Source organism: Heterocephalus glaber, unplaced genomic scaffold, assembly GCF_053883595.1.
Source record: "Heterocephalus glaber isolate CG9 unplaced genomic scaffold, H.glaber_assembly_v1.0 deba00001497, whole genome shotgun sequence".
Classification (NCBI taxonomy): domain Eukaryota; kingdom Metazoa; phylum Chordata; class Mammalia; order Rodentia; family Bathyergidae; genus Heterocephalus; species Heterocephalus glaber.
In genome coordinates, this window is record NW_028258320.1 from 2,744,875 (window position 1) to 2,767,712 (window position 22,838).

General features: G+C 47.6%; 1 protein-coding gene across 1 annotated transcript in view; it reads left to right on the forward strand.

The window, feature by feature from the left end:
* Dnah8 (dynein axonemal heavy chain 8) overlaps positions 1 to 11,029 on the forward strand; it is a 262,037-nt gene extending 251,008 nt beyond the window's left edge. Inside the window, exons 92-93 of the mRNA XM_087184476.1 lie at positions 6,850 to 6,971; positions 10,418 to 11,029. Of these exons, the coding sequence (XP_087040602.1) occupies positions 6,850 to 6,971; positions 10,418 to 10,705 (410 nt within the window). The 3' untranslated portion in view covers positions 10,706 to 11,029. The remainder of the gene's footprint in view (positions 1 to 6,849; positions 6,972 to 10,417) is intronic.
* Positions 11,030 to 22,838: the final 11,809 nt, after the last annotated feature.

Here is a 22,838-nt window from a genome sequence, read left to right on the forward strand (position 1 = left end):
TCTGAAACATGATGCCATTTAGATGCCAAACTGTCCATTTTTGCCCTGTGCCTTTCCTTGGTGCCTTGACAAGCCACGCCAGACTGCTGTAGCAGAATCAGTAACAACTTCTGCTCTAACATGAATCGAGATTTGTCACCTAGAGGGGATTTTGCTGAAGCAAAGAGACAAGTAATTGTTGTCCTGTTATCTTGTGCTTCTGTGAAAATTACCGGCAACCTCTTGCTTGGGTGTTTGTTTTCATGACGAAGTCATCTGCTCGCTGCAATTTCTGAATGTCTTGAGAACAGTTTGTCAGAACCCTCTGTTTGTTGAGGTGAAAAGGCTAACAGAAAGTCAGGATTGAAAGGGACTGGGGGATGACTTCTCATCCAGTGGCAACTCTACGCAACTCTAGCCATGTCCCAGTGTAGCTATTGGCGGAACCAGGGTCACCTCTCATGTCGGAGGGAATCTGAGTGAATGGAATTTGAATAACAGCACAATGTTCCCTATCCCCAAATTGCAGAACCATAGAAAGACTGTGGACTTGTTCGAAATGCCTGATTGAATAACCACCTGTCTCACTTGCCTTTGTGCATGCATGGGAGGGGCCTTTCCGACTGGCCTTCGTCATAACCACGTCTCTTATAATTCTAGTCTTGCTCATGGTCCCTTCCCTACCAACTGCCAGTCACTTGCGATCTGGCCAGCTGCCATCACTATACTGAAACCTCCTTCTCCAAGGCCACCATACCTAATTGACCTTCCTGCTGAATTTGTTCCCCTGACTCTAGCTAGGATGCTGATCCTGGAAACTCTTCCAAACCTTGGGTTCCATTCATCCCCTTCCTTCGTACTCCTGCCTCTCCAAGAGCTGCTTCTCAGCTGACTTTGTGGGCTTTATCCAAGCAAGTTCTGTCTTTGTGTCTGGCCCTCTTGCTGGTGGCCTCAGCCATTCTCGTAGGTATAAGTATCTCTACCTATGATTGGCTCATCTAAAGTCCCAGTGGAGGAGTTTGGTTCCTCACTGACAGCTGCCAGTGTGACTTCACCAGTGCCATACCCCTCAGTGGGATTCTACAGTGTTTCCTATGTGCCATCCTCCAGGTCACATCCACTCTAGGTCAGGATCCTCATGACCTAACCACTTGGAAGAGGAGACCAGAAAGGTACAGATCATGGAAGTCAAAGAGCAGGATGGTCCTAAGTGGTAACAGGTGCTGCCACAGGTCAAGCCAGTGGGCCAGCAATGGTCAGATGGATTTCTCAACCAGAACACTGTTGGCTAGAGAGAGCCCAGCAGAGCTGGTGGGAAGGTGGAGGGGTCAGGTTTCAGGGCAAGTGAGAGAAATGAGGAAATGGAGAGGTGGAGAATAGTGTGGACAATATGGATAATTCTTTCAAGAAATTTGGTTTCAAAGAGGGGAACCAAGTTGGAGGATAGCTGTGAGAAGAAAAGACTTCCTTTCTCTTTTAATAAGAGGCTTGAGCCTGCTCAAATACTGGTGGAAAGGAGCCAGGAGAGAAAGAGAGGGAGGCCAGTGATAGCAGAGGGCAGGTAAATAGGCAGGAGGGGGTTGATGACATTGTTGTGGAGGGACACTCTGCCCACCATCTGGTGCTTTCTGTTTTCCATTTAAAGAAAGAAGCAAAGTCATCTTAAGAGAAAGAAGAGAGTAGGAGAAGCTGGAGAAAGGCAGCCAACGGGGGACAGGGAGGGACCACTAAGTGGCTTTAAGAATCCCATTGAGGTTCTTGATGGCAGCTGTATGATGGTTTCTGGTCCCATTCGGCAACCTGGTATCCATCCAAGAAGGGGAACTTTCAGATCCATCCATGGTTGGGGTCTTGCCTGGCAAGGGATGAAAAGAATGGATCTAGACTGATCAGGAAAGGAAGTGAGGACAGAGTGGGGAGTTGATGAGTTAAAAACAATGAGGTCAAGGAGCAGGGAGGCCAAGTGCAGGTGGGGTGGTACTGAAGAGACCCAGATGTTGGCAGAGCGCTCAGTGATTAGGGGCAGATGGAAGCCTATGGCCAGAGGCTACGGTTGTCTGTGGTGGAGATTCTCATAAGGATCTGTTGTGGAGGGCAGGGTATTCTGGACTGAGCCAGGTTCCTGTAAGGACAGGAAGGTAGAGAGAATGTTTTGTGAGGAGGTGGAACCATGCCAGAGGAAGTAGTGGGAAAGTTTAGGAGGGAGGGAAGAAATGGAATTTGGTGTCAAGTGAAAGAGGCATAAAGTAGCACAAGAGAAGATAGATCAGTGCGGGGAATTGCATTTCAGAACAGGACACTTGTTAGGTGTATAGTGATGGGTGTACTAAGGTTTCGCTGGCACCAGTTGTCTCCTGGATTAATAACATGTTATACAACGTGTGTATCTATGTTAGGGGGCTCTGAAAGGAGTTGGCTCATGCTACTGACGCCTTCCTGTTATTTTACTTTAGTCCCAGGCATTGCCCTTCCCACTTGTCAAACTGGTTCTTTAAACAGATGTGGGTCAGTGACTGTGACCCATCTCACATAGTATTTTTACAGAGCAGTCATTTCCAGACCTGCCTTCCACAGTCGAGTCACCTGGGGCACATTTAATACATAGTGCTTGGGGCCCCAAGTCAATTATGTCATGGTCTCCAAGGAGGAAACCTCTTGAATCTGTACAAGCAGCTTTCTTGGAAGCTCCATGAGACATGCAAATGTGTGCAGAACCTTGACCTTAGGCTTTCCTACCTGGTATGGTATCTTCCAGCCAGGAACATCGGCCTCACACTTAGGTCTTTTCTTCTGGATCAGAACCCACACTTTAATAAGAGCCCCTTCTGTGAGCATGAGCATTTGAGAAGAAACCCTGTGTTAAATCAACAGGAGTGCCTCCAGAGATTCTTTTTCTTTTGGTACCGGGGATCGAACTCAGGACCTTGCACTTGCAAGGGAGGCAGCAGCGGAACCACTGAGCTAAATCTCTGGCCCTTGACCTTTTTGATCTGGACTGTGGTCCGGGAGTTTTACAAGCTTCCCCGTGGCTCTGATTTTCAGCATTTTCAGATGCTTGCCTTATAGCATTCAGCAAAGTCGGGACTGGTGCCTGGTGTATTTTTGTTCAATTGCGTGGATCAACCCTATCTTCATTTAATGATTTCTGACCTTTATTTAACTTAGCAATAAACTACATTTGCTTCTCATTTGGGGAAAAAACTACTTGTCATAAACTCATGTCAGGAACATCATTTCTCCTCATCTTGGAAGATGCTCCTGGGAGGCTTGGTAACTATTTAGACAGGAAATACTGCGCAACCTAAGGCCCATTACAGGAGGACCAGTTCATTTATTAAAGAAAAACATGTTGCCAATTTTTGTTATAGGACCATCGCTACAGAATACCAACCACCTGTTTTTAAAGTTGAGAAGAGCAGCCTTTCTGATTAGCTATTCTTTCGTCCTTCCAAAGACCTTGTATGAAAGGATACTGAAAGCACACCACCGCTTTCTTTAAGCCAGCTGATTGCACCAGTCAAACAACAGGAATGAGTTTGCTGAAATGTTGGAGTACTACTATTATAGGAATTAAGACATAACAAGTGTTGCTTTAGACCTGAGTTTCCGAAGTATAATCCTAGTTTAAAAGTGAAATTTTCAAAAAGAACAAGCTTGACAAGTGTTTTAAGACTTCATTATGCTTTATGAATTTCAAGGGAAAAAAATTTTTGTAAGCATTTCATTGGACCACCTGTGACTCAGATGTTTAGTCAAATCACCCATGTTCATGTGGGAGGTTAAACTCAGGAAGAATGGGTTATTATTGTTGAAGACTTTCTCCAACTCTTTGTTTCTTCCTTCAAACATATGAATAAATGGATCACTTTACTACCACTTTAAAAATGATTAAAACTAAATTTGTGCCCCCCCAAAAGCACTTATTTTCTAAGCTCTTATGAGGAAAACTGTATCCATGGTCTTTAACAAATTATACAGGCTTTAGAAAAAACATATTTTCCTTCCATTAGACCTGGAACCAGTCTTTGAAAGACGGTCATTCATATTTTTTCAATTCATCAATGAACATTTTAGTAGATTCACTACCCCTTGAGTCCCACAGATGATGTTCTTTTTAGAAAACCAAATCAAAATTATCAAGACTTGAAAACATACATGTTTTCTTCATGTTCTCTGAATGAGAATAGCCCATGGAACAATTCCCTACCTTCTACCCTCAGGCCTCAAATATAGTCATTTGATATTTTCCTCTCTTGGCAAATCAAGCTGACTGTTCTGCATTCCACCTGCTGGCATACTAGGCATGCTTCCTGAGGATTAGGAGACCTGCACACTCCCCAGCAGGAGAAGATGAGAAGGCTTGGTCTCTCCTTAATGGTACTAAGGGTTTTCAGAGCTCTTCGACAGTGACGACATCTATGAAGCAGATGCCTTCCTAAGAATCTAGCTCACTCTTCATCTGGCACCTCTGGCATTGTCCTGTGAGCCATATGGAGTGAGGTCAAATTTGCAATTTAGTTGGAACTTAAAACAGTTTTAGAAAAATTCAAGTATTTAACTTGTGCAGATGGATGGTTAAGACCAGGATTCATGTCTTATGCTTTATGACCTTATGGATTCATAGATCAGTGATGAATTTTAAAATATCATAAAATGGGGTCAATTTAATTCCAAGTACTCTGTTTGGATATATAGTGTCTAATACACCACATGGACGAAAACTTAATGTTGAATGATGAAGGTGATATTTTCATGGAGTGACATAGAAAGGTGAATTGGATTTTATTATTGTGGTCGTGTATACCACTGACTGGCAAACACACAAAATGTTTTATTACTGGAGTATGAGACCCCAAGAATGGCAGTCAACCTAACCACATGCTGATCATGATTTCATCATTGTTTTGTTTGATTACATTGAAAATCAGGGCCCCCAAAGAACTCCATGCATAGTACAGGCAATGACCAGCAGCTGCTCCAGCCAGATTTCCACCATGTCTCCTGTTAACAGAAGTTAGCATTTTGTATCATAAAATCATCCTTTCTTACTCTGACAACTTTTCTTTTGGATTAATTCAAGGGCTCCTCTTTAGCACCCAAATTCAGTTTTAATGGTGCTCTGAACAAGCTTTCTTAAGATGCCCGAGCAACTAAATCATCTGCCTGCTGGAAATAGTGGCTTCTTGCCATGCACCCGATCAAGTCCAAAGCAAGGGCAGGGTCTGACCCTCAGAAGCCATGCCTCTGCCATGGTTCCAACCCTGTCTGCATCACCTCCCCACTAGCCTAGCCCTCTGTGCCATTCCACATGCTCTTCTTCTAGTGAAAATTGACCCTTCTGACAAAGTCCTACGCGTCTTTCAAGAGTTGCATTCAACTTTGTCTTCTCCATTAAACCTTCCTTGAGCTGCCTCTTGAGCTTTGCTCACACCTTTGTTCATAACAACATTGTGCTAATGCCCCGCCTCCTTCCACATGCCCTCACTGAGCAACGCTTTTCTATTCTTCTCTTTTTTTCTTTTGCAGGATTGGATGAAGGGCCTCGTGCACGCTCAGCAAGGGCTCTACTGCTGAGCTACATCTCCAGACCTTTTCTTCAATATTTTAATTTTGAGACAGGGTCTTCCTAAGTTGTCCAGGCTGGCCTCAAACTTGTGATCCTTATACCTTAGCCTCCTTACTAGGCCGGCATCACAGCCATGCCCCACTGTCCCTGGCTCTGTAGACTGAGCTTCAGTACAGGGTCAGTGGATGGCCTTTTCATCTTTGTGGCCATCCCACCCAGAGTGGTACACACTGTACGGAGAGTAGATGAATGGAAGAAATGGCCACACAAGTGCTTCTCCCCATGTCTAATTTAGGGACAGGGAGAACTTGGCGGGGGTAAAGCCAGACTGGGGTCCTGTCCTTTCTTCCCATCTCTAAGGAATATTAACTCAGTGCTTGGGATTATACCTTGTAATCCTCTCTTTCCTCGGACTCCCATCCAAGCCCAGTAACATGTTATTGCTTATGTGTTGGTGTGGCTTTCAGCACTCACTATTTATTAGAAGCAAGGACACACTCCAAAAGTTTACTCACCAGAAAGCCTCATATTTACATGGGGATTTTTTGCAATATTTACGTGGAGGCTGAACTATAATACACAGGTCACAGATGAAACCTAAAGTCCATTTGGAAATTTAAGGTATTCTTTCTAATAGAAAATGCCACTCTCCAAGAAAGACTTCTCTTATTGAATTGAATGGCATGATTTGCAAATATTGAGTTTAAAGAAAGGCCACAAGATACGGAGCCACGTATTATCTTAAAATAACTGTATTATGCACATTGAAACATGTAGCTTTCCTTTCCGGTGTGATTGCTTTGTTTGATCAAATTGAAAGTCAGGTTTCCTATTATGGCATTATGCCTTATTTCCTTAGACTAAATGAAATTGTTCCATTATAGCAAATAGAAGCTTGATAATGGTTTGATTGGAGTTTAATTGGAATGCTGTTTCTCAGAATACTTCACCATTCTGGTCACACATTCCATATTCTGTCTTCGAATAGAGTCTGTGAGCTAGAGTGGGTTATGACCCTTATAGGACTTGAGCAGTTGGAATCCCAGGAGACTTTCAAACCAAGGCCCCAGGGTAAGGCGGAAAGAGCGCTCTTCTGCTGTCAGCTGCCAGGAAAGATTTACCTCATTGCAGTCCCCATAGAAACAAAACACTGGGAGAAATGGCCCCTGGGGTTTGGTCTCCGCTCCCCTTGGGATGGGCATGAGGTTTGGCAATTGGTCAGCAAATAACACTTAACATTGCTTCCCCCTTGTCTCTAATGTGGGCTACACCAAAGCAACAAGCTCTTGCCTTTTGTTCTTTAGGCTTCCTCACAGCCATGAGGCAGGAAGTGACCCGTGCCCACAAAGGCTGGGCGCTGGACACCGTAACCATCCACAACGAAGTTCTGCGGCAGACCAAGGAGGAGATCACGACACCCCCTGTGGTAGGTGCTACCGGAACAATTCTGGACCTGGGGGTGGAAGTTCAAGTTCTGCCTAAAACCAACCTTGAGTACCCCAGTTAACTCTGTCTGCTTTGTGGTGAAGGTTTCCTCCATTGTAACCAGGAGACCTTAATACCAAAGCCTCTTCCATCTCCCAGAGTAAGAGGTTAATGGCAAGGCCTATAAGCCCTACAACTCCCCAGACTACTTTTATTTTTGTTTTTAAATTCTGTAGATTGAACCCAGGGTCTTCACACTGAGCTACATCCAAGTCCTTTTTATGTATTTTTTTATTCTAAATTTTGAGATAATGTCTTACTAAGTTGCTAAGTTGCCCAGACTGGGCTCAAACTTGTGATCTTCCTGCTGCCTCAGCCTTAGAGCGCTGGGATTACAAGCATGCACCACCACAACCCGCTCTGTGTTTATAATTATAAGTGAAGTTCATGTTACATTAAAAGGATTTTCCACACATCTCAGGCTACTGCTATGGGTCACACAGAATCACCTGTGGTAGCAAAGTAGTGTGGAGTGTCCCTCTGTAGCTCTGGGACCTGGGATGGAAAGATACCTGGCTGGGGGAGGACAGATGCCCTGAGATAAGCAGATGCCACTGGGAGCCACTGCTTGGACACTGATCTGCTCAATGAACCTGAGCAAGTTCTTTACCCCTTATGACAGTACAGCCTCATTGAAGGAAGTTGGGAGATTTAAGTGCTATCTTACAGGCTTGGTGCAGGACCCACCCAGACATGTGGTACATATTAATCCTGTTTTCTCTTTCTCTGACTTTCATCCCCTAGTTTCTCAAATAATGGGTCGGAGCAGATGATTTCCAAGTTCTGGCCATGTGTTCTGCCACTTTATAACAAGGACCATCCTTCCTCCAGTGTCCAATAACATATTCCTTATTGCATCTGAGACCTTATGATAAATACCCTTAGCCTCTGTATTTCCACCAACCTCCCTTTAAGGTAATTTGAGTTATTTCAACCATATGTCTTAAGATTCTTCCGACTTCTTCCTACCATGCAGACCCCAAGTCACTTCCGAATTTGCGGGTACTGGTTACAGCATCACCCTGCTTCCAGGTATACAATTCTGTATTTGATTCCTGAGGGTATTGTAATAAAGCCTCACCAGCTGGGTGGCTAAGAACAACCAAAATTTGTTCCCTTGCAGTTCAAAAGACCAGAAGTCCTCAGTTCAATGTATGGACAGTGTTGGTTTCTTCTAGAAGGAGTCTCTGAGGGAGGATTTTTGTTGTTGTTTAAACAACAGAAATTTGTTTTCTCACAGTTCTGGAGCTGGAAGTACGAGAGCAGGGAGCCAGCATGGTCAGTTTCTGGTGAGGGTTCTCTTCCTGGTTTACCCTGACTGCCTTGTTGCTGAATCTTCGCATGGCACAGAGAGAGATCAAGCTATCTTGCATCTCTTCTACAGGGGAACTAATCCTATCAGACCAGGGCCCCACCTTCATGACCTCATCGTCTCTCAAGGTCTCCATTTCCAAATGTCACCACACTGACGTTTGTGACTTCAACATAGTAAGAATGTGGGGGGGGGGGACAACTCCGTCAGTGACATTCCATCTCTGCTCCACTCCAAATTCATGTCTTTCTCACATGCAAAATACATTCATTCCATCCCGACTCAGCCTCATCTAGACAAATTATGCACTTCTGAAATACAATGATGGGGCCTGAACAGGAGAAACATCCCCACTCCGAAAAGAAGAAATAAAGGGGAAAGGAGGGACGGTGGGTCCAAGGAAGTCCAAAACCTAGCAAGACAAATTCCATTAGCTAATGAGGCTTGGAATAATTCTCTTTGGTTCTGTCCTCCTCTGTCTTGTAGGCTGCTGGGGTGGCAGCTCTAGGCAGGGGTCCTGCCCCTGAGGCATTAGGCAGAGGTCAGGTGGCCCATTGAAACTGTCACGGTGGCTGGGGATGACCTCCCACATCACCTGGGGGATCCTTTTTCTGAGGGACAATCCTATTCAGTGCCTCTCTCTTACTTCTGGTGATTGTTGGTCATTGTCAATCTTTGCTTTCATTGTCACACCTTCTGTCCTTTGTGTATCTCTGCACGGCTTCTCTTCTTACAAAAATACCAGTCATGTTGGGTATAAGGCCTACCCTAACCTGGTGTGTCCTTATCTAAACTAGTTACATCTGTGAAGTCCCCATTCCAAATGGTTTCATTCTGAGCTTCTGAATGGCCCTAAGTTGGGGCGCGACACTGTTCCATCTGCCACACATTCTAACTCTTGGGCCAGGGATTTAGCTCAGTGGTTCCGGTGCCTGCCTCGCAAGTGCAAGGTCCCGAGTTCGATCCCCGGTACCAGAAAAAAGAAAAAAGAAAAGATATCTCATTCTAACTCTTGACTTTTTTAAGGTTCTGAGGTTGAAAGGACCCTAGAGAGGGACAGGGTTTACTATAAGTGGGATGGTTCTTGGATGGTCACATTGTTCATGTAGATAATTATCAAGCACGAGGCTAATGATGGGAACTCCATGTCTGGATTTTCTGAGGCTGCCCAAGATTTTGCTGTCAAGCCACATGCCTCTGTGATTCAGACATGGTCTTCAGGCTGGGAGCCCACACGAGGGCATTCCAGAAAGCCCTTTGCAACTAATCTCCGTGTCCTTTATGTTAATCTGCATTTAATTCTCTTTACCGATCCTCACTGGAAATGGAAAAAGGGTACCATCTTCTCCATAAATATATTTTATGAGCTCCATCCCCCCACAGCCTTCCTTTTTCTAGTCCAGTGTTCTGTGGCTCACTGCCTGCAGATTAAGGGTTCAGACCCTTCAGCTTGGCCTCTGGACTCCTCCATGGCCGACTCCTAACTTGTAACTGTTGAACCTCCTGCTGAATAAGTTGCTTGGGGTTCTCGCCCGTTCTGCCTTTCTTTGCAGTTCTGCTCCTGTCTGGGATGCCTACCATCTCTCCTTTACCTGTCCAAACGCAGCCACTGCTCAGGGCCCACTTCAGGGCCACCCCTCCGCACAGGCCCTGGGCGCCCAGCCCAAGCCCACAGTGAGCGTTCGCCTCCAGCCGTTCATCAGGCAGCCCCAGTAACAAGTGGATGCTGCCGTTCAGTTCAGGTCTTTTAAAAACGTCTCCTGTACCAGTGTGTCCTGTCTCCCCGATTTGACGGTGAGGAGCACAGGGCACGTCCTGTTGTTCTGCAGAGACCCTGGGGAAGACAGGCCATGCTGCAGTCCAGGCCTTGCCCCTTCACGCCCTTGCTGTACCACGCCCGGCCTCTGGGGGCGCTCTGACGCTCCCCTGCAGGGCCGGGCATCCCTCATCTAGTAGCATTCTAAGACTGGCATATATTTTCTTGCCTACCTGACAACCAGTGTGACATTAACGGGTGCCCGTCTTAAGCACCTATATATTTTCTAATCCTTCACCTTTACACTTGGCTCTTCCAGGAAGGTGTGTACATTTACGGGCTGTACCTGGACGGGGCAGCCTGGGACAGGCGCAACGGGAAGCTCACAGAGTCCACCCCCAAGGTGCTCTTTACGCTGCTGCCGGTGCTGCACGTCTTCGCTATTAACTCCACAGCGCCCAAGGACCCCAAGCTGTACGTGTGTCCCGTTTACAAGAAACCCAAGCGAACTGACCTGACCTTCATCACGGTAGTGTACCTGCGGACTGTGCTGTCCCCGGATCACTGGATCCTGAGAGGCGTGGCCCTTCTGTGCGACATCAAGTAAGTTCATCTCTGCCTGCTGAGGGCACCCGGAACCACGGGACACCTCTGTGCTCTGAGACCCAGCCATGGATGTCTTTTCACCCCCACAACACCTGCTTGATTGCATTTCTCCATTAAAAGGTTGACCTCCTCCTGTCGCTTGTGTCTTTCCTCAACTAATTTCGTAGCAGTATTCAAAAAGAGAATTCTCAATTTGTGCTTTTTATTCCAGGAAATCATATTCTGCTGTAATTACTTTTTAATGATAAAATCCTGTCTTCACATTAGAATGCTTTAGAAGGTTTCAATTTTTAAGATCTAAAACAAAAGGTGAATGTTATATCCCACAAGGAGACAAGTGCTTGAAACTTTTTTCTCCAATGAAAACTGCTTTCCCTTGAATGAAATCTGTATTGTCTGTTGCTTTTTTAGATGGTGGTACTGGGAATCAAACCCAGGAACACTCTGCCACTGCTCTTATTTTTAATTTTGTCTTGCTAAGTTGCCCAGGCTGGTCTTGAAGTCACGATCCCTCTGGCTCAGTCTCCCAAGTACCTGAGATGACAGGCATGTGCCACCTTGCCCAGAGTCTCTTGCTCTCTTGAATCTGCTCTTTTCCCATTCCTCGAGAAATGGAACCTGAAGGGTCCAGGAAGTGCCCCTTAATGGGACAGCTGGGGGGTGTGAAGTGTTTGAGAAAGAAAATCCACTGGGATTGCTGCCCTTGTAATTTCTTTTAATTGTATTTAATAGTTTTCCTTTATTTTTTTTCAGTACATTTCAGGCCCAGGGAACTCTGACTCTCCAGCTCTCCCTCCCAGCCCCAGTTCTGCGGGAGATAATGAAACACATTTCTAGGCAGCAAATGGAGAAGGGAAAACAAACTCCATCAAACGAAATTAGGTTACATACCGAATGTCTTAAAAGGCAGAGTCTTTAAAAAGAATAGAAATAGAAGCTATTTCTTACTGTGTAGTTAGTCTGAAACTCAGTATGAGCCTTTATTTCCTGCTAAAGGAAATTGTCAATTTAGCAAAACAGATGAGGTCCTCTACTGAGAGCTCATGCCACTCCAGGATGGAGAAGAACATCGCCACTGGTCTTCTCATCTGGAATCCCTGAGCCTGCCCCAGCCAAGCCCACCAGCTCCATTCCCTCTGCTTGTTCGGAAGGAAAGGAACATCCATGGTGCCTCATTCCTCTCTCATCTTCTGTCTTTGGTGGCAAACAAAACAAGACAGCCCAGCAGTAGCCAGGTAAGGTGTCCAGGGGAGACCCCAGAGGAAATCCTGCCAGAGTCTCATGGACTTTCAACCAGTAGAAAACAGGTTATGAAATGCAGTTTGTCCCAGTGGCCTCTGGTATGCTCAGGAGATTGATTCAGGGTCAGAGCCATCGAACTTTTAAAAGGGAGTTTCATAAAGCAGCCAGCCATCTGGCCCAAGTATTGTTGGCGCTTGCCTGGTGAACAACACTAAACACAGGCGAGTCCCCTGGTGTTTGGAACCACCTCCCTGTGCGTGTGCGTACAGGCGCAGGGGAAGCAAAGAGCTCTGACATGAGAACAAACCGACCTACAGATTCCAAATGCAAACACACACCCACACACACACACACACACACACACCCACCCACTGTATTGATCGATACTCCTTGTCCAGTTGCTAAAACAAGTGGTGGCAAAGGCATGGCTGACACCCCTGGATATCATGGCAATTGCAGAGGATAAAAGTTAGGTTCGGTGTTCTTTAATACTTTAATGTCTTGAGGGAAACTGGGGAACAAGATGGAAAAGATGTGCATTGAGCAAAGTCATTGATCAGACTGCTTCAAACCACGTGAGTACCATTTCCTGAGAACTCTGCTTTGGCTGATTATTTTGCTTTGAGTGAACACAGAGGAGAGAGAATTAGGCAACACGGCCCAGCCAGGATGGGCATCTGACCCCTGGGCAGTGCCTCAAAATGGTCTCCTTTCTGGCAGGTACTTCTCGACCACCCCTGGATCTGCAAGAGAGTTGGCCGAGGCCCAGTCCTGCTTTCTTTTTCTGGGCCTTAGTGAATGGTTTCCTGAGACATTTTGAGTCATTGAACTTCCATAAACACATAGCCATTTTCTCTGCACAATTGTTGCTCTTTTGCTAATTACATAATTAGCCACACTTGAGTGAAGGAGACCTGGTGAGCATAAAAGAGCAAAGGATAGAGGACGAGATGGTTAAGCCAACTGAAGCTGGGAGAGAGCCAGAGTAATTTTTTTTCCTCCTTGGAATTGGCCCACATCTTCTCATTTTGGTCTCAGCAAAATGAGCAATGAGATTTATACCTGTGTTGATTTAAAATGTTATTTTACTTTGGATTTTACATAAAAAAAAAAAAAGACCAGAAGCAAAGTGTCTAGAGATACATCCTCTAGAAGGGGTTGGGCTTATGGGCAGTGTTGCATGAACGAGCCAAACTCTCTGCTGTCAGAGACCTCGGACAAACAAAGGACTCGCCTATAATTGGAGGCACAGTGTAACTCAGGGCTGTGGGTGAAGTTCAGAAGGGTGAGAGATGAACTTGCAGGTGAGGTAGCATTTCAGTTGGGTCTTGAACTTTTCATAGGCATTATCAAGACTGTAGAGGAACATGTTCTAAGGAAGAACGGTATAAGGAAGAGTCAGAAGACAGGAAACTGCATGGAATGTGCAAAGACAGGGCCATCCAGAGCCTACCATGAGTTCCCACTGCCTGGAATGTACACCCCCAAATACCAAAGTCCTCCATGAGCTGTCTGGCCTAAGACAAAATTTCTACTTTGTTGCAATCTTCTCACTCAACTTGCTCAATTGCTTTTGTCACTAGGATTAGATGATGCCCCCCAATGTCATGCATACTTTCACCCTCCTGCCTTACTGAAGAAAATCCTCTTGGGTGGAACAACAAGACCCTTCATTCATGGCCAGAAGCAATGTACAAGGTACAGACATTTTGGAAAACAGCAGTTCTTAAAAGTAAAACATAGTTACATGTGACCCAGATGTTTCACTCTTTGGTATTTGCCAAGCAAAATGAAATCCATACAAAAATTTTCATACACATGTTTGTAGAAACTTTATTTGGAACAGCCAATGGCCAGCAAGTGAAAGCAATCCAAACGCCCATCAACAGATGAATGAATTAACAAACGTGGTTTATCCACGGAACAGAATATTGCTCAGCATAGAAAGGAACAAGTTATTGATGCACACCGCAATACGGATGAATTACAGAATAATTATGCAGAATGAGAGAAAACAGACCCCCACCCCAAGAACATAATGTATGATTCTATTTATGTAACATGCTTCTGGAAAGCAGGGCCTGTCTTATGTGAGCACCCCAATAAGTACTGGCCGGATGAAAGAATGAACAGCAAAGTACCCAATTTGACCGCTGGCAAAAGGTAGAGAAGAACAGAACATTGGTGTGGTGCCTGCCAGGAGCATCTAGAATACTGCAAAGGACAGTGAGGAGCCATTGATGGTTCTGATCTGCTAAAGGAACACGAGTACATCCGTTAGGAGGCTGTTGTTCAAGACCAGAAAAAATGAAATAAGAATTGGAACCTGGAAGCTGACAGTTAGACTGGAAGAAAAGCAAGCCATTTGAAGTAGGATGTGGAGGTAAAATTTGGGGATTCAGAAAACTGAGTGGAGGTGAAAAATAATTGGAGTCTAAAGATACAACAATTTATAGCTTGGAAACTCTAACTGGATAGTTCTTTTGTCATTAAAATGTGGGAGTAAGAGCTATCTTGCTAGCCAAATGCTCATAAGTGACTGCCAAGGTCTCTGCAGGGAGACTGCAAGGTCTGTGAGCTCACGATTGCTCACAGTGCAGTCCCTGGTCATTAGACGTATGAGGTTGCAGATGTAGTTCAGTGACAGAGGACTTGCCTAACAAGCAAGACCCTGGGTTCCCTTTCCAGCACAAACAGCACAGTGTTGTGCTATGACAGGCACTGGTCTGAGTGCTTGGGATAACGTGTGTAATCTTTACACTAGCTCTGTGGGCTTGGCACCAATGTCGTCATCTCCACTTTGCATACTGAGGCACAGAGGAGCTAAATGATTTTCCCAGATTCACAAGCTAGCAAATGACAGAGCTAGGATCTGAACCTGTCCCGAATGGTCCTCATCTGTGCTCTGGTATCCTCTGTAAGACACTACTGGGTTTTGATAAAGCCAGAGTCAGGTGGCATGAACCTCTACAACCCCTTATGAACCTCTGCATAATTGTACAGTGCTTCTCTGACTCATGCATTGGAGCAGTTTCATCCTATGAGTGAAAGGGATGATGGACAGAGAAGAGAGACTATAAGGCATTGGCATCTGTATGGTGCACAAACAAACACATTTAAAATTCAGGGACTTTGGGGAGAATTCTTGGGTTCATTTTACCATAATTTTTCTGAGCCTTCTTGAATATCCTAGACCATCAGGTACATCGTTAACTGGAAAGAGTGTGGCCTAACCTCCAAGTGGGTAGACATGAGGTCTAGTTCTGGGGCACATGCTACTTCCTTGTCCACATGCAAAAGTGGAAGTAATTAAAATCCAGCAAGGAGGGTAGGAGAGCAATTCATGGTTCTAAATGAAAAAAAAATAAATTAAGGAACTACGGAGAGCCTTTTAACTCATAGTTAAGTAACTTAGTGACTTTATCCTAGTTTATCTGTTCAGAGATTTCAGACTTTCAAACTTTATCTTTTATGGTTTATACCTAGATGTCCCCCAAGACTTTCATGTGCCCATTAAGCAGGGCTTTGGGGAGGTGATTGAATTATGGGGGTGTAATTATGGGCAACCCAGGGCTATTTAGTCACTGGCTTGTCTACTGCCTGTCTTTTCTATATCTGACCAAAGTTGTTCACTTATTTTATTTTGTTTCGGTTTGGTTTTCAAGACAGGGACTCACTATGTACTTTAGCCTGGTCTTGAACTCACCATGTAGCCCAAGCTTGCCTTGAACTCATGGCACTCCTCCTGCCTCAGCCTCCCGAGACTGCTGGGATTACAGGAGTGTACTACCTTGCCCAGCTCTGTCCACCTCTTAAGAACACTGCAAACCTTGCTTCCTCCCTGTCTTAGGTGGGGGCCTCCGGAAAGACGGAGATGGAGACTGTGTGCAGGCTTCCTGGAAAGAGCCCCTGGGCTCAGCTCCCATGGAGAGCAAAGCGGGTAGGGCTGTTCTGGGAGCAGATGGCCTCACAGGTGTTGGACCTGCATGAGGGCCAGGCCAAGGTGGCCAGGCAGCGTCCCTTCCTCTGCACTCTCCCTTTTTCTTCTCATCCTTGCTCCCCACCTCTTTTGATTTAAAAACAAATGGTGGACAGGTTTTCCCTTGCTTCCTCTTTACACTCTCTTCAAAAATCTTAACAACTTCGTTGTATTCCTGACATCTGCATGCAGCCTTGACATTCAAGAGTTTTCCACAAAGTCTGAAGTCAGGAAAAGGCCTGGGGGACGCATGACTTCTATGCCTTCTGAGAGGCTGGGGCCCCCCAAGCTCAGCGTAGTGATTGGGCACAATTTGAAAAGATCCCAAACCGCAAACACAACTGAAATCTGAAAGCTTCTATCCTTAATTGCTATTTTTCTCAGAGCCATACATTCCCTAAGATTTTTATTTGAAGGCCCGAGCTGCATTTTGCCTTCAAAAAATTACTTTTGTACCTTGAGCGCCTGGGAAAAGCTAGTCAGCTCCATCGCATGTGTCTCCCAGCATCTGGCTCTGACTGCAAAAAGGAGCCATCGTCTTTGAATGCTCAGGTCTTGATTTACATACAACTTTGTGAGATGAATATAAATACTTTGGAGTAGTGCTCCAGAAATGAAGATGCTCTCACTGTGTCCCGAATCAATACTAATTCCTTGTAGAAGCTGTTGATTTATAGAATTCCACTCTGCCCCAAAGGAGCCAACAACCGAGGGACGCAGTTGCCCCCATTATTCCGGGCCTTGCTGGGCCACTTTGCTTGGGAATGTGGGACGTGGCAGTGTTACAGTTGTTTCTTTATCATCAGTTTTAATTGAATCGGTGTCCCCAGGCAGTGTGGAAATGTCTCTGCCTCGCATACATGTGTACTCCACTAGTAGCTCCCTCTTGATTCCCAGGCAAACCCTCCTTTGACTGGGTGCCAATAGTAGCTGCTTGAGCCTCTTAATTTCCTGGCTTCCACCTGACTCATCCCTGGGCATTTCTGGCCCTGGAACCCCAGCCCTAGACATGTGGTTGGTGATTTCAATCTGTGTCTGGGGGATGAGGACACCCACCTGTCATTTTTGGCTTCCCTGTATGGCTTCCTGATTATGCAGACCTTCCCTTTTCTATTGTTCTTCTGTTGTCCCCCTAAGGACATCCAGTGTCCCATCATGACAAAACCTGAAAAGTTGCCAGACAAATAAGAAATGCTCTTCTCTCTTCCTCCTTTCTTTTTCTCCTAATCCTTCCCTCTCTTTCTCTCTCCCTCTCTCTCCAGGGCTGGAAGCTAGCTGTTCGGCTCTGTCTGTTATGTGTCATCCCCTCTCCGGGGGAAAGGAGTCACTTTTAGTTTTTTCCACTTTTACGGAATTTTTCTTTCGAGAATAGGCGTGCTCTGCTTTCTCAGAAAGCCTGCACCAGTCTCGGCTGCCAGCATCTAGCTGGGGCATTCTCCAGTGGGTCTCAGCTCCCAGGACTCCCCAGGCCCTTCTTGTGTCTGGGGAAACCTGAGCCATGGGGCAGCTGGCCAGGGACCCAGCTGGTGGATCTTCCTGCTGGGTTCCCTCTTGCCTCCTGTTTCACCTGCCCTCTCTGCCCTGGGCTCTGGGCCTGGCCCTGCCAGGGGAGAGCGAGTGGCCCCGACCAGCCCCACAGGGCACCTCTCTCAGGGTCTGGGATGTTACTCCACTGTCTCCTCTCATCCTGGAGGGGAAGATGCGCTCCGGGGATGGGGTCCCCAGAAGGAATTGGGTGCTGCCAGGTCCTTCAAATGACATCCTCCAGCAGCCCTGCTGCGGCCCCATCTTGTGTAACACATGTCCCCTCAACAGAGTGTGTGAGGAGTTGCCCTCTTTGGGGAAAAATCTGGCCTCTTTTCACACTCCATTGGAGCCGTCTGTACCTACAGCATCTTTCGGGCAAGCCGATTTGACTGACAGGCAGTGTGCATGCGTCGGCCCCGCTGGCCTCCAGCTCAGGCCACTCTTCCATTCTCATCATCCCTCCCGTGATGTTGATGTCTCTAGGTCAATTTATGTATTAATTTGTCACTTGGTGCATAATATTTAGCACTGAGATAAAAAACAAATAAGCCAATCCTATAAGGAATTGATTTTTCCCTTCCACATCTGTTCATGAAGACATAAATCTAAAGTTTTGCTACTTTAAAAGCCTCCAATGCAAATATAATCTAAAATGTCTAGGCTTTGAAGTTGGGCTTTTCTGTCAGGAGATGTTTATAGGCCTGATCCCTGGAGCCTGGCCACTCATCTTCTGCCTCCAGGCTCCGATGCCATCGATCACCTCGTGTGGTCCGCTCCAATTCACTGCAACTGAATGTGATGGTATCGTGTGCCTCGAGCACACTGGCAGCTCTGCACTGACCCTGTGTGCAGATGCAAAAGTGGCTGAGGCTCGGAGCCTGCCCTCGGGCACATGGGATCCTGGGACCATCAGCTCTGCACACACGTAGCCATGTGAGCCAGAGAGAGGTAGCTGCCTTAGAGTGTAGGTGGTCTGGGACAGGAGTGGGGAAACTTGACTTTTGTTTGGGAGGATTGGGGAAGGTGTTTGGAGAAAGTAGCATTTAGGCTGAGTCAGGAAGGATGGATGGAGTTTAATAAGAGGAAAGAGCACCCCAGGAGGAGGCACAGCTGGAACAAAGGCAGGCCACGTTCAGACTCTGACAGATTTCCGTTTGGCTGCAGCACAGAAGACAGGAGCGGGACAGCTGAGCCGAAAGGCTGCAAAAGTGTGACGGCAGAGCCGCCTCGAGGACATTGTGGGTGTGGCCATGACTGTTGCCCTGGCCTCTGGCAGCTTCTGAAGCTCTTTCACATGCATCATCCAGTTTGATTGTCATAAGAATTCTGCAGGGAGGTGATCGCAGGAATTATTACACAGCTGAGAACAGACTCAGAAAGCTAAAGGGATCTGCCTTGGGGACAAAGGAGAAGCGTTGAAGAATCAGGGTGAGAGCTCAGTTCACCAGCACCCTGACTAAGGGCCTTGCTGTTAAACCACAGGCCACTAGGAGCCTACAAGGAAACCTGCACCTGAGTAACTTCCTGTTCCGTGTGCCTGTGCATTTTTGTTGGTTTGTTGGTTTGTTTTGTGGTTTACTTCATTGACTTGTTTTGTGCAGAGGTCCCGTATGGTGGCCACCCTTGGATTCTCTGGTGCAGATCAATGTATTGCTGACGGGGAGACTCGGGGAGCACTCTCTTTCCAGGTATCAGAGCTGTACCATCAAAGGTGGCCATAGCAAAGCTGGCAGAGGGATAGCAGTCATCAAGAGATGCCAGCAGCTACAGCTTCACAAGAGCAGGGACCAGGACAACCAGGGGGGCAAGGTGCTTTAACACAGAGCTGCTAGGCCTCATCACCATGCAAGGCCTCACTTGGAACTCGCTGATCTTGCTCCCCAGTAGTCTGCCCTCAGCCTCACCAGGACGATGGAGAGTGTGGCAAGCTGATGCCCTACAGATGGGAGTGGGCCCCTCCTTGGTTGTAACAGTCACCTTGAGCCTGGTCCACTGGCCAACCTCAGTCTGCGTATGTACAAGCATGCCATCCAGAACCTTGACCTTGAGGGACATCCTCCAGAAAAGGTCGACCAAGCTCCTTGACGGGCAGGAGAAGAGATAGATCTTTGGGACTTGATCTTCAGGTCTCAGCGCTGGTCATCAGTTTCTGTTGTTTTCTCAGAGAGTATCTGCATTTTCACATCGCAAAGCTGTCATGCTTGGAATGAATTGTGTGAGCCACTCCCCAGAGGAGCTCCTCCTGAACCCTGAGAGCACCAGGATGGCAGGGGTTGGACATCTGATCCATTAGGTGCTGCGTAGGCTCATCTGCTTTGTTTGTCATCTCGTTTGGCAAATGAACCAGAAACCAGAGCATCATTTAGTACACTGGGGTGAGGACTTTCAGAATAAGCAAAGAAGGAAGTGACTAAAGCTGGCCCTGAAGGGAGAAAGAATGAAGCAAAGTGGCTCCTGCCAAGCAGTGCCACAGGCCCTCCTGAGGCCAGGTCTACGAGCCTGACCAGAATAACAGAAGGCGGCTCTGAGCTTCCCCAGCATTAAGCCAGCCTTCAACTCTGATATTTTTCCTCCTCATAGGGCAGACTGGCCCGAGAGCTGTGACCAGGGACAGGAATGGAAGCTTGTGGACTGTGATCCTGTAGATAGCCACAGTGACTTCCAGCTGGGTCCCAGGTGCAACACCCACAGACCCCGCATTCAGAGGACCAAGGCTCTGGATGACAGCTGTGAGACAGTTGGCACAGAAACACTCAGATTTTCTGTTCAGTGTTTGTTTTACTTAGGAGAAGGGACCATGTAGGTTATCAAATACCTTTTATGCAGGGCCAGGACAGGTGATTTTGCACAGCCTGAGGTGGCTGGTCACAGTGTGACGCTTCTTTTTCATTTGATTTCAAAATGTGTGAGATTTGGGCCATTTCTCTCTTTTCCTGTAAGAGCTTAGAATCTTAGAAGGGACAGTGTGGCAACCAACTCCTCCCCAGCTCCCCACCTTCTCTCCAGAGAGAAAGGTGGATGGGTAGGTATCACTGGGGGTGAGGGACAGAGAGGGGCCAGATGGATAAGAACAGCTAAGTCTTCTCCCAAGCCCAGGACCCACAGCCACACAGACCCAGGCCCTCCACAGGCAGGTGAAGGGAGCAGGGGAGGAGGAAGTGGGTCTGGGGTGAGAAGCCCCATTCTTTTAATGGCAGCTATATAGAGGAGCCCTTCAGAAGCCCCCTGCCTGGACCAACTAGCTTTGCTCCCGGATAGACTTGGGGCCCTCTGCCAGCTGTGTTGGTCAGGGTGGTCTAACTTCAGTGACAAACAGCCCCCAAGTCTTGGTGGCTTAACATGCTACAACCCAGTGTGGGTCTGCGGGGAGCTCCGCTCCACACAGTCCCTCAGGGGCCCAGGCTCCTCTTGGCTCCTGGTTCCAGGGTCCTCTGGGGCTGTGGCGCCCCCTGCTGGTCATATGTCCCACACAGCAGATGGACGAAGAGGGCAAGGGGGAGGCCGTGTGGGAGGTGTCATGGGCCAGGCCTGCAGGTGGTTGGATCTCTTTTTGTCACCTTCCATGGGCCACGCTCAGTATCCAAGGAAGCTGGGGAATGTGCCCTCAGTGTTTGATGGGTGGCATTGTGTCCCTCCAAAAAAAATCTTGACGTTCTACTGCCCAGTACCTCAGAATATGACCTGATTTGGAAATAGGATCTTTCCTTACTGAGATAACAGAGTTAAAGTCAGAATCTTACACTGAGCACCCATTGCAGGTGACTGGCACTCTTATGTAAGGGGGAATTTGAACCCGGAAAGACACACACTGAGGAAAGACACTGTGAGACATAGGGAGGACCCAAGCACAGGCCAGGGAATGCTGAGGCCACTCGAAGCAAGGAGAGAGAGGCTACAGTGCATTCTCCTTCACAGTTCTCAGAAGGACCCAACCCGCCAACATCTTGACTTCAGACTTCTGGGCTCCAGAACTTTGAGACATTAAATGTCTGCTATTCAATCACCCGGGCTAAAGGACTTTGTTATGGTTGCCCCAGGAAACTAAAATATGCTGAGTGCCCAGATTTGGGGAGCATCCAGCCAGTTCTGTACAGAGCTCTGGGGCACCCCCCATCCTCCCTGTGGATGCCTTCTGTTCCACCACTGGGCTCCCTCTCCCTCCTCCCGTGCTTGACACTCACCCCTCCCTGGGAGAAGGAGAGCGCCCTGGATGGCTGAGCAGAGCCCCATGGGGAGAAGGGAGGAGCTCTGCCATTCCTACCCCCACTTTTTCTCTTCCTTGCTCAAACGCTGCCAGCACCGACCGCCCTAAGTGACCTCGAGCAAATCCCAATGCTTTGGGACTCAGTGTCCTTCCTGGTAAAGGGGATGCAAACCCACTGGCTTCTCTCTCCATTTGAAAGCGATGCTGAGACACTTTGGAAATAAAGCATGCTGCATCCACCCAAGGGAGCAATAATCACTGTAGCTCACAGGCAGTAAATCCTCCCCGCTGACTGCTTGGGACTGGACAGGACCCAGCACCTGGTGAACTCGGCTGGTTTGGGCCACAGGGGCAGTGAGCGTGGCAGGCCGCTGCATAGCAGGGAGCCCCCTGGGCCTGGCAGTGCCCCCCCAAGACCTGGCAGTGACCACTCAGCAGGAAGGGGGAAGTGTACCAGGACCCCTGGGCACCAGCACCTGCACCTGCTGCCTTGCTGAGCCCTGGCATGGAGGGTGCACCGACTCCAGGCAGCTGCAGTCTCTGCAGATCTTCAGACTCTACTGGCGGTGACAGGTTGAGGGCACTGGTGAGAAGTAAAGGAGATACACGCCTGGCTCCTAGAACAGTGCCTGGCGCCGACCAAAGGCTTGGTATCAGGGCGGCCCTGTTCTTACAGCCTTTTTAGAGATCATCACACAGGCTCAGTGATATTAAGGCTGCACAGTAAATGGCCGAGCTTGACTCGCACCCACTGCTGTCAGACTCGAAGGCCCCTGGGCAGGAATGTTTTGTAATCAGGCCCTCTCCTCATCTTGTCACTCAGAAGGCCAATGCGACCTGAAACTCTGGGGGTAAATGAGGACCTTAGGGACGTGGAGCTTGGGAAGAAGCCTGAACGCTGCAAGCGAGAGACACCTATCTAGCAATTCCCTCTCCTTTCCTCCACCTCCCGTGGATCATGTGAAACGAGTCGGCACCTGCTGTGTTTGGAGCACCATGCTGGGGGCTGGGGGTCTAAGTGAGGCTCCGCTCAAGGGGCTCATGTCTACAGGAAAGCAGGCTGGTCATTTCCCAGGTCCACAGGGCCCCAGGGCAGTAGCAGAAGGGACAGGGGGCCTGAGGAATGGGTAGTCATGGAACACCTCTCAGTGGGGAGGGACCCTTCCACTGAGCCATGGAGGC